We start from the raw sequence: 11,742 nt of genomic DNA, 5'->3' as shown, positions 1-11,742 counted from the left end.
ATCCCTCTCTGGTCAAATTAAAAATAAATAAATGAAATTAAAATAATCCTAAAAAAAAAAAAAAAGATTATGGGACCAGCAGTTAGTATAATGGTTACGTCACTGGACTCCCATGTAGTCGACTGACCGTGGTTCGAGTCCTGGACCCGGTGGCTTAAACTCACACCAGGCACGTGTGTGTGTGTGCCCAGGATCCCGAGAGGAGAATGGAGGAGAAGGGATTGCGGTGTGGCCATCCCCCCTGGGGGGTGATTTCTCACTTTCTGCCTCTCTGTCTCTCTGGCAAGCACACGCATCCTATAGCAAAAAACTCTCAAAAATAAATAAATAAATAAATAGGAAATACTGTCTATTTAATTATTTATTAAAATTTGACCAGAGATGGGCAGAGTGAGGGGGAGAGAGAGAGAGAGAGAAAGACACCAAGTCGGGGCTCGAACCGCAGTCAGCCATGTGGGAGTCTAGTGTCCTTAACCGCCATGCCATTTGCCAGCCCAGGAAATAATGTTAAAAAAACAAAAACCAATCAAGTCCAGCCTTGGGACCAGGTGGTGGCAACACAGCTCGCCCCACAGAGGAGGCCTGGCTTCGCGTCCCAGGCCCTCCCTGAGCATGCTGGGTTTGTGCACGGTGCCCGCGTTTCAGGCCGACTGAGACCGGATCACAGCATGAAGACGCTGCTTGGTGCGCCCCACCACAGAGGAGATACATCCACTTTAAACAAACAAATCAAACCCGGCAGTCCAGCAAGCAGGTGCTCGGGGTTGTTCTGCGGCCTGACCCCCTTCCTGGACCTTCACACCCCTTTCTCTCCCCTCTGACCCCCACGCTCTGTCCCTCTGCCTGTCACCTGGCCCTGTGCCTTGCTGAGGGCCAGTCTCCTGCAGGCCCTCGTCCTCCCACACCGGGCTCCAGAGGTTCTTTCTGCACCCAGGGCTGACACTGCCCTCCCCGCCCTCGGCTCCCACGGCTCCCACTGCCTCCGGACAATGTTTCAGGCCCTCAGCTGGGCCTTCGAGAGCTGCGTGATCGAGTCCCACCTTCCGCTGTCACACCCCCCAAACGTTTCCCAGCCACCCTGTAATTTCATGCAGTCCCCCCATGCTGCACTTTCCACCTGCTGTGCCTTCACTGGGAATGCTCTTCCAACCTCCCCTCTTCCCCAGGTCCCAGATGAAGAAGCCCAGATGCCCCCTCCTCCAGGAAGCCTTCTGTGACACCCCTCTTCCCAGGTGCAGTCTCCGTCTTCTGGCTTTGCGCGCCCTCTGCCTCTCCCCAGACCCTGAGCCCTGTCCCCCGTCCCTGCTCACAGAGTTGTTCCCTGATTCACCCTGGTTCTCCAGCATCGCGTCACACGGGACCAGGCCTCGGGGACGTTCAGAGCACGTGAGTTCCATCTGCCCCATACTCAGCAGCCCCCGACCTCGTCGGCCCTGTCCAGCCTGGTCCTCACCAAGCAGCATAGGGTGGACAGTGAGCTGGGGCTAGGGTCAGACAGGCCAGCATCCAACACCAGGCCCAGGCCGGGCGACGGCAGCGGGCGTCAGCGCTCTGAGCCTCGGTCCCCACATCTCAGCAGTCACGGTACCGCCAAGGCTGCTGGCGCTCGCAGGCAGGTGCAGCCAGCCCCCCGGAGCCCGACGAGGCGTGGGGGAGGCCTCACTTCAGCTGCTTTGGGGAGTCTGTCTCTGGTTATCTCCATCTCTCTTCTCCTGGGCCCTGGGTCTCTGTCTTCAGCTCTGTGTGCGTCCATGGCTGTGCTCTCTCCTCCCTCCCCGTCTCTGCAACCCCGCCTCGTCTCTCCCTGCGCCTAATGCCTTTCTGAGTCTCTGCCCCGCACTCTGCATTTCTTTCTTTTCTTTTCTTTTTTCAGGTGTTTGTTTGTTTGCCACAGGGCACAGATAGCAACAGAGAGAGGGAGAGTGAGAAGTCAGCCCCAGGAGATGGCCCCCTGCAATCCCTCCTTTATTCCCCTCAGGATTTCAGGCATGCGCACACACTCTCAGTGCGATTTTCAAGCCACTGGGTCTGGGACTTGAACAGTGGTTGGCCATGTGGGAGTCCAATGCCTTAACCACTACGCCACCTGCCGGCCCCGTCCCTCTGCATGTCTGTTACCTTTCCGTGTGTCTGTGTCTCCATCTCTCTGTGTCTGGGTCCCCATCTATCTCTCTTGCCATCTCCTAGCCCGTCTCTCTGCCTTACCCCACCTGTCCCCCACCACTCACCCTGTCTTTCTCGGGCCATCCTTGTCCCACTCCGTGGCCTGGTGCCCAGCCTGGGACACATCCCTGAATCAGCATTTTCCTCCAATTCCAGAAATGATGTCGGCGCCGCAGAGGGATGGGGCTGGGCACCTCCGGGTCAGAGGGCTCGCCGCCCGTCTCCCTCACACGGCCAGCGTGGCCTGCTCTCTGCAGGGAGCAGCGGGGGAAGAGGCGAGCCTGTGTTTACACACATGTGCGCGTCTCCCTCTGTTTCCATCTGTGTGTGAGTCTGTAGGTGTTGGTGTAAACCCGCCCAGTCACTCCTCCAGCCGTCTGCCCAGCCGGCCACCCCTCCCTCCGTCCAGCCAGCCACGCACCCAGCCTGCTAGCCGCCACGCCACGCACCTGCCCCTTCATCCGACCACTGGTTCGTTCTCCAGCCAGCTGCTACGTAGCAAGTGCCTACCAGGCGCCAGGCGCTATGTCTGCGGGGATAGACACAGTGCTACCCCAGTGTGCCCACCGGCCTGCCCCCGCATTACAGAGGCTGCACCTTCTCCCTGCAGCAGGCTGCCTCCCCCCACCCTCACCTGGCTTAGTCTACACCCTTCCGAGCTGAGCGAACACTTGCTCCGGGAAGCCCTCGCCTCTCTCAAACCCCAGCACCCTGGGCTTTCCATCGTAGCAGGCCCTGGGAGGAGCAGCCTCGTCAGCTCCGTGAGCGTGTCTGTTTTGGCCCAGCTGACTCCCGGTGCCTGGGGGAATGCACGCACACAGTAGGTGCGCAGAAGGTATCGCTGGGTGACCACGCATTGAACGGAGCAGCTGTGAGGGCCCCCCCCGCCTCCCTGCCCTGGCCCAAGCTCTTCCTTTACGCCGTCCCGCATCTCGGTGACACCGGGCAAGGTCCTCGGGTCCTAATACACAAACGCAGTGAGAACGCGAGGCCTCCAGATTCAGACCCGTGGGGTTTTATTTTCTTTTGGGGGGTAAGTTTATGTTACCTGTTTCTTTCATGAGAGAGCGAGAGACACACACGTAGAGACAGAGAGACAGCACCCCTACCAGGGTCTTGCACTATGACCCACCGCAGCGTCAGCGGGCCCCAGGCCGTGGGCACACTTGTGTCCAGCGTACTCCCGGAGGTCGGACGTGAACCCAGAGCCTTGCCAGGTGGGTCAGCCTCGGCCAGTGCGGCATTTCACAGCGGCACCACCAGCTAGTCCTGGGGTTTTCATCTCAGCTCGGACTTCCCAGCTGCACGGCCTTGAGCAGGGCACCTCTCTCTGCACCTCAGTCTCCTCACTTGTCAAATGCCGGTAAAGATTACCAGAGGGGCCAGCAGGTGGGCGGTGGTTAAGGTGCCGGATTCCCACATGGCTGACTGCGGTTTGAGTCCCGGACCCGGTAGCTTGAAAATCATGCCGTGTGTGTGTGTGTGTGTGTGTGTGTGTGTGTGTGTCCAAAATCCCAAGAGAACACTGGGGAGAAGGGATTGCAGTGTAACCACCCTCCCGGGGGGTGATTTCTCACCTTCTCTCTCTTCTCTCTCACTGTCTCTCTCTCTCTCTCTTTCTCTCTCTCTCTGGCAAGTGCACACCTTTTATGGCAAAAACATTAAAAAAGATTAAATGATAAAAATGCGTGTAATTACTCATGACATAAACATTAACCATTTCATGCAAACCCTTCCTGTATACTGAATTTAATCTTCAAAGTCACCCAATAAGGGAGAATCAGTTTTTTAAAATAAATTTGTAAGGGTTATTTATTTAATTTAATTATTTTTTTTTAAAATTTGCTATAGGGATGAGTACCGAGAGAGGGAGAGAGAAAATAAGAAAGCAAGCCTCCAGGTCTAGGAGTCGAATTGCAGTCAGCCACGCGAAGTCCAGTGCCTTAACCACCATGCCACCTGCTGGCCCTGAGAATCTGCTTTTTAGAAATATTCTCATTGGGGCTGGCAGGCAGTATGGTGATTAAGGTGCTGGACTCCCACATGGCTGACTGCAGTTCAAGTCCCAGACCTGGTGGCTTGCTTCCTTCTTTTCCCTTTCTGTATCTCTCTGTCTCTCTCTGGTCATATTAAAAAATAATAACAAGTGGAATTAAATGAATAAGTTTTTTTTTAATGATTTCCTTTAACTTTATTTGTTTTAATTTGACCAGAGAGAGACAGAGCGAGAGAGAGAGAAAGTGAGAGAGCAAGCCACCAGGTTCAGGACTTGAACCATGGTCGGCCATGTGGGAATCCAGTGCCCTTAACCTCCATGCCACCTGCTGGCCCAAACGAGTAAGTTTTTAAAAAGATATTCTTGTTGGGCATGGTGGCGCCCGCCCTATGGCAAAAGATATTCTTGTTTACACAGGAGGAAACAAAGGCTTGAAGACTCTAAGTGACCCACCCAAGACTAGGACGGGCGAGAGGGAGCGGCACAGTGACCTGCTGGTGTCCCGCTCCCAGGTTACGTACCCAGCCGTCTACACTGCATCTCCACGCCTGGGCGGCCTCGAGGTTGAGGTTGGAGCGACTCTGGAAACGTGACAAGCCCGTCCGAGGATATACCACCGCTGCCGGTCTCTGCCTGTGGAATGGGGTCAGGCAGGCTCCAGCTGAGAGTCCCACTGGGAGAGCGGCCCCCAACCGGCCACACCAGCTGGAGGAGCACACCCAGGCAAGCTTCTCCAGGTGCAAAGGCAGATCCACCCGGGCCAGTGCGAGAGGCTGGCAGATGAGACTTGGGGTGAGCCGGGAGGCATTTCTGAGGCTCTGTGATGTACCTACGCTGCAGCGTGTGGGTAAGCTGGCCAGAGGAAGGGCCCAGGAGACTTGCCTTCAGGTTGCATTTGCAGAAGAGCGCGAAGTTTTACCTAGAGATAATGTATTTGGGTGCCAGTGGCCGGGGCAGTTCTGAGGGAGACCGGGGATTTAGCACCTAGAGGCCTTGCTGCATCCTCCGTGAGACGGAAACAAGACAACTGCACCCTTCTGGTAGGGCCGAAGTGAAGATTAAATGAGAAAACGTTTCCAAACCACTTAGCACGGCCTCCACTAAGTAGCGGTTATCATTACCTGCTATTAATACCACAGAAACGTTACTGCCGCTTTGAAGAAATATTCAGTACGCACCTACTTGGAGCCAGTGCTCTGTCTTTGTTGACTGGCTTTTCAAACTCTGGAGCCCTTAGGAAATTAGTTTAGTGTCTATATTTTGCTGATGAGCAAAAGGGCTCACTCAGAGCGAGGAGCGTGGGACCATGCAGACAGGAGCAGGCCTGGGCAGGATTCAAACCCAGGTTCTGGCTCATACCCCTGCTCCTGGCTGTGGCTCTCGGTACCTCGCCTTCCCTCCCACCACCAGCCCTTAGAGCTGCTGAGGTGGGAGGAGCTGAAGTCCCAGGTCCTGGGGTCCCGCCGCCTACGTCTGAGAGAAGAGGGCAGAGGGCTGGGCTCCCTGGATCCCGGGGAGCGGCGGGTTGTGATCCCAGCTCTCGGGATCCGCGATGTGCAAGCGCACTGGGTCTCCAACGCCTGCCTTTGTCCCAGGAAATCTCCCTCCTTTCTCGCGGCGGCCGCGCGATTTCAGCTTTTGGGCAGCAGGTTCGGAGGGAAGGGAGGAGGGGGTGCAGGGGAGGAGCCGCCCCAGCCCGATCCCGGGGGGCGGCCCCGGCGCGTGGGGGCGGGAGTAGGTGCAGAGCGCGTGGATCTCGGGCCGGGGAGTGGGAGTGCTGCAGCGCTCGCTATCCGCCCCGGGGGAGGGGCACGTGGCCCTGAAAGGGGGGGTCCCGAAACACCTGGGTGTACCCCACCCCTCAACCACCGATCGCCAGAGCGTGGGGATCGTCTGCCTGTTCCATGGCCGCTAAAGACTTAAGACTCTGAGGCCGTCTGAGGTCCCGGATATGTTCCCCTCTCCTGAAGCGTCCTGGGACCCCGGCATCCTAATCTCTCCCCACCCTCCACACCTCCCCCCAAATTCCCATCCTCTCTGCGGCCGGTGTAGACATTAAGGACTTCAACTCCCAGCAGGCCTTGCAGTATCAGGCCTATGAAGTCGCAGCGGCGCGAGCTCGAGGCCTGCCGGGAATTGTAGTCCCTAAGCCCTTTGGCGAGCTGGGGGCCCGGAGGTGGGAGCGGGGTGGCTGGACCCCTCTGGGGGCTCGCCTGGGGTCGGGCAGCTGACCTGGGTAGGGCAAGAAGTGAGACTTGGCTGAGCTTTTTCTCCCGGCCTGGGCCCCCAGATCCGACACCCGCTCTCCACCCGGCGCGTGGGAACGGGTCCGCAGCCCCCCGTCCGCCCTGCAACTCCCATGGGCTGCCGCCCGCCGCCGCCTCGGCTGCCGCCCAGGACCTGGCAGGGATAAGCGCAGGTGGGTCTGACCGCGCCGACTCTGAGTCTTGGCCTTCCGCAGCACCCCACGACACCTGTCGTCTCTGCACCCCGGTGTCCCCGATTTCCCCTGCATCCCCCTTCCAGCGCGTCTCTGACGTCTGGCACCAAACCATGTGTTACTAAGTCCCTCTCCCCAGCCCGCCACCCTCCCCCCGCCCAGGTTGCCCACATCCAGCCTTCCCCTCCCGACCCGTCTGTCCCCCAGCCTCCTGCCTAAGTCGGGGGCTCCCTGTCTCTAGTGATCTGTCTTCCATCCACCCCTCCATCCCACTGTTCCTCTCCCTCTCAAAGACGTTTCTGCTCACTCTCCTCTCTCCTGCCTCCCCGCATCCCGGTCTGCTCCCCATCCAGACAGCACTCTGGCCCAAGAATTGCACACCAGCTCTTGCTCTCTCGCTCTCTCGCTCTCCCTCTCTCTCTTTCTATCTCTTTTTCTTTTTTTTGAGAGGTTTTTGCTCACCAGAGAGACAAAGCGAGAAATCACTCCCCCTCTCCCCCAGGGGATGGCCACACCACAATCCCTTCTCCTCTATGCTCCTCTCGGGATCTTGGGCACGCACACGTGCCCGGTGTGAGTTTAAACCTCCAGGCCCGGACTCGAACCACGATCGACTACGTGGGAGTTCAGCGACATAGCCATTACACCAACTGCCGGTCCCTCACAGCAGCTTACTCTTTACTGCGCCCATCCCGGATCTCCAGCCCTGACTTCCTCTGCCTGGCCGCCTCTCCCTGTCTGGGTCCCAGTTGACCCTCTTCCCATCTGTCCTTCCTCCACCTGATCTCCATGTCTGCATTGCACCTTCCCCGGCCACCAGGACAGCTTTCTGTCTCTCACGTCTCTGTCCACATCCCCCTCCTAGTCCTGTCCCTGTCTACCCCGATCTTGTCTCCTTCTTGTTCCCTGGACTCCCTCCCCTCACCTCTCCACTCTAAGCCCCTGCTCATGCTGTTCCATCTGCCTAGAATGCTCTTCCCCACCCAAACCCCACCGCGCGCCGCCTGTGGGGCTCCTTGTCCTCCTTCAGGCCCCAGAGGCTCTCCCTGACGGCCCTCCTGGCCCTGCCGTGGCTCGCCCTCCAGGGTTTCTCCCTCCAGGGTTTCTCGCAGCGCATGTCTAGGGTAGGAGCGCTCTGCCCCTGCTCACTGGCTTGGTGACTGCTGCTCTCTGGCCCTGTCACCGGGCAGTTGGGCAGCGTGGTTCTGCTCCTGCCTGGGTCTGCAGGGTCTGCGGAGCGGGTGAGGAGCGGGGAGCGCTGCCCTGTCCGCCTGAGCCCTGCCCCCTCGGCTGCGCACCCCTAGCCTGTGTCCTTGTCTGCCCCCCCGGATTTGTGCATCCTGGCTCTGTCCCTGGATGGGCCACTCAGGCCTCCTCCTTCTTGTCCTTTTGTCCCTATTGTCCTCTCATCCACTCACACCAGTCGGTGTCCCCTCGGTTTGTCCACCTGTGACTTCCGTCCTTCCGTCCATCTGCTCCTATTTCCATTTTCCGTATCCCTCCCTCCCTAATACCTGTCCCCTCATCTTCCCTCCAATCCTCTCCCTAACCCACCTGCTCCTTCCTATCTCCCTCACCCACTCTCTGCCGTCTCTCTCACTCTCTGCCGTCTCTCTCACTCTCTGCCGTCTCTCTCACTCCCCGCCCTCCCCTGTGCCCCGCCCTGCCCCTCTCTCACAGGGCCAGACGGCCACCATGTCGGGGGACTATGAGGACGACCTCTGCCGGCGGGCTCTCATCCTGGTCTCAGACCTCTGTGCCCGTGTCCGAGATGCTGACACCAGCGACAGGTGCCAGGAGTTCAACGACCTGCGGATCCGAGGCTACCCCCGGGGTCCGGACGCAGGTCAGCACCCCCCGCCGTCCCTCCAGCCCGTCTGCACTGCAGCGGAGGCTGAGCAGGACCAGCTGGCTTTCTGGCCCCTTGGCGCGCCAGCCCTTCGGCTCTCGCTCCACGCTCCTGGGCTGCCCCATCCCAAAAGCTCTGGCCTAAGACGGGCTGCGTGGTCCACCTAACCCCTGACCTTTTGACGTTTGTCCCATGGCCCCCCCGACTGTCACCAGATATCTCCTTCAGATATCTTTGTGCATCTTGCATAGTGGTGAAAAGCTCAGATGTTGAGTCAGACTGACTCATTTGGGTTCAAATCCCTGCTCCTCCACTCACTGACCGCATGGGTTTAGTCACATGACTCTTCTGTGCCTCGGTCTCCTCATCCCGAAAACGGGGTAGTAAAGCCACTACCGGGCCAGCAGCTGGCGTGGTGGTGACGGCGCTGGGCCCCAGTCGAGTCCTGCACCTGGTGGCTTGAAAATCACACCAGTGCATGTGCGTGCATGCCCAAAATCCCAGGAGGAGAAAGAAGGGACCGTGGAGTGGCCATGCCCCTTGGGGGGTGATTTCCCACAGCCCCTCGCTCTGGCCCTCTCCAGGGAGCATAAGTGCCCTACCCCAAACAAGCCAACCGTAAAACAGTGGCTGCCCCACAGAGCAGCTGACAGACTCAAATGAGACGACACGTGGGGGCTCTGGGGACGTGGTCATCCAGCCCACCTCGGGGTCTGTCGACGACACACCAGCCACGGGCCTGCGTTTGTCACTGGCTGCTCCACACCACCGTGCCCACACTGCCCACCCACCTTTGCGGTGCAGAGAATCCCCGTTTTCCACGGAGGGCACTGAGGTTCGGAAGGGTAAAGTGACCTGCCCAAGGTCGTCCGGCGAGGAAGTGGCAGGGTTCGGAGAGCTAGGAGCTGTCGCACGAGGCCACGGTCCTGATGAGGAGACTGTCTGGAAGAAGCAGTGAGGGATTCCGGCACCATCGCGGCTGCTCTCCCTCCGCTCGCTCTTCCTTCTCTCCACGTCTCCACCCCTGCCCTCTGCCAGGGTGGCGCGAGGCACCTCACGCTCAGGGTGCCAGGCGAGCCCTGCGCAGCAAGGCCCGGAGAGCTGTGCCCATAGCTTCGGAACCCTGCAGGGAACAGAGCCAGAATTTGATCCTGGAGTCTGGCACGCAACAGCAGCTGGGGGGGGGTCCCTAAGACCACCCTGCGGCTTCACGGTGTGCTAGAAGAATCGCAGAGTTCAGCAGAACTGTCACGCTGACGGTTTATTACAGTGAAAGTGCACAGATTAAAGTCGGCAAAGGGGAAAGGCACGGAGGGCAAAATCCAGGAGCCCAGGCGCGAGCTTCAGGCCTCCCCCAGCGGAGCGTTTGCACGCTGCAGAGTATTGCCAAGCAGGGCAGCTCACCTGAGCCTCGGTGTCCAGAGTTTTTATTGGAGGTTGGTCATGTAGGTGTGGGGGACTGCCTGGGTGGCGCACTTCGCCCTCAGCCCTTCTAGAAGTCCGGCTGATGGGCCAAGGCCCAGCATCCGCCACACTCTTAGCATCAGCACGCTCCAAGGCCCCAGGTAAACCCGGCCGGTCTTATCAGGCAGGACCGTCCCGGCACTTAGAGGTTCCCTCCCAGGTGCATGTCGAGGGCCAAACCTTCCCGGGGCAGGGTGACTCTCCTGCATGAGCACGCTGCCTCTGCAGTTCCAGACAGGAACGGGCGAGTCCGGGCGTGGAGGGTTCACGTCTTGACCTAGGCAGGGCCTGGATCAGGCTGGTGGGGGAGAATGCATCTGTCCCATTTTTCTCCAAAATGCCTCTTTCCTCATGATGTTCCCAGCCTGACGGTGTCTGGCCTCTGGTTTCTAATAGGCCCCGTCAGAAGCACCCTAAGTGGGTGGGTAGGAAACTCAGGGTCCTGCCAGTGCCTGGCATATGGCGCTTCAGGGTCGCCTACTCTCTCGCAGCCTCGGTTTTCCTGTCTGTACAGTGGAGTAAGTCCCCCCTGGGTTACGCAGTGCCGTGAGGATTCCCGTCATGTAGCTTCCTGGCGTGGTGTGGGATGAGAAGGCACCCCCACCCCTGTGCGCCCCCGGCCATTCCGCTCCACTGCCCTTGGTAACGGCTTGGTTCCCTGCTTCCCCAAAACCTGCGTCCACATTCAGCTGGGAGCAGGGCTTTTCCTGGCCTTCACCTTGCTGAGACTCAACCCCAAGACAGATGGGCGTTTCCACAAGGTCATTTCTGAAAAACCCCACTCTGGTTCCATTACCAAACGGGCCAGAAGCCTTTGGTTGCAAGAACTGGGTTGCACTCGGCTTTCTGTGCAGAGCGTGGCAGTGCGTGTGAGGCATCCGACGGTGTCAGGGACCGGGCTGGTGGTGCAGGGCCATGCGGCGGCAGCCAGAGGATTTATCACTCATGCAGATGCATGTTTGAGCTGCCACGTCTCGGGACCTGCCGAGGTGTGAGGGCGTCACGGTGAAGACCGTGGGCTCCCAGCCAGGCGTCCCAGGCTCATCCTGACCTGCCACCTGCCAGCTGGGGGACTTGGGCAAGTGCCTTCGCGTCTGTGGACCTCAGTTTGCTTTTATGGAGTATGGGGATAACTGTTCCAGCCTCACACGCGCCCGTCGGGCATAAGTAAGCGAAGTGTCCCTGAAGCACAGAGGTGCCGGTAAATGTTTGCTGTCACACTCCACACACCACTCGCCCTCTGCTTTCCGTAAAACCACTGCAAGGGGCGGCATGGTTTTTCCTGTTGGCGCATGGGGAAGGTAAGGCTCAGAGGGGTTAGGCTTTGTCCCCAAGACCACACAGCAGACTGCTGTTTGAACCCTGACCTGCCCACCTGCTAGGCAGTGTGCCCTAGCGATGAAGAGAATAAGATCTGGTCACGAATCCAGACTGCCGGATTCAAGTCCCAGGCCTGTCGTCTGGTACCTGTCCCGCCTTGTGCAAATCCCAACCTTTCTGTTCGCTTGTCCTGAGGATGGCGTGACAGGAACGCCGAACGCGCAGGGCCACACGGTTACGTGCAGCGCTGCGTGTGGGTGCTCAGGACGACGCGTGGCGAACACAGGGCTGGCTCTCCGGGCAGCCGTGGGGGGCACTCTGACCCTGGCCTCTGTCCTCACTGCAGACATCTCCGTGAGCCTGCTGTCGGTCATCGTGACGTTCTGCGGCATCGTGCTTCTTGGCGTCTCCCTCTTTGTGTCCTGGAAGCTGTGCTGGGTGCCCTGGCGGGACAAGGGAGGCTCGGCAGTGGGCGGTGGTCCCCTGCGCAAAGACCTAGGCCCCGGGGTC

At 59.1% G+C, this 11,742-nt stretch overlaps 1 protein-coding gene across 1 annotated transcript in view; it reads left to right on the top strand.

Moving 5' to 3' along the window:
* Window positions 1-5,907: 5,907 nt before the first annotated feature.
* SYT3 (synaptotagmin 3) overlaps window positions 5,908-11,742 on the top strand; it is an 18,212-nt gene continuing 12,377 nt past the window's right edge. The window contains 3 exon segments of the mRNA XM_014586347.2: window positions 5,908-6,578; window positions 8,280-8,445; window positions 11,579-11,741. Of these exon segments, the coding sequence (XP_014441833.1) occupies window positions 8,295-8,445; window positions 11,579-11,741 (314 nt within the window). The 5' untranslated portion in view covers window positions 5,908-6,578; window positions 8,280-8,294.

Source organism: Tupaia chinensis, unplaced genomic scaffold (assembly GCF_000334495.1).
Source record: "Tupaia chinensis unplaced genomic scaffold, TupChi_1.0 Scaffold000129_1, whole genome shotgun sequence".
NCBI lineage: Eukaryota > Metazoa > Chordata > Mammalia > Scandentia > Tupaiidae > Tupaia > Tupaia belangeri.
Note: the sequence above shows the minus strand (reverse complement) of the source record. Positions and strands in the feature narration are given on the sequence as shown.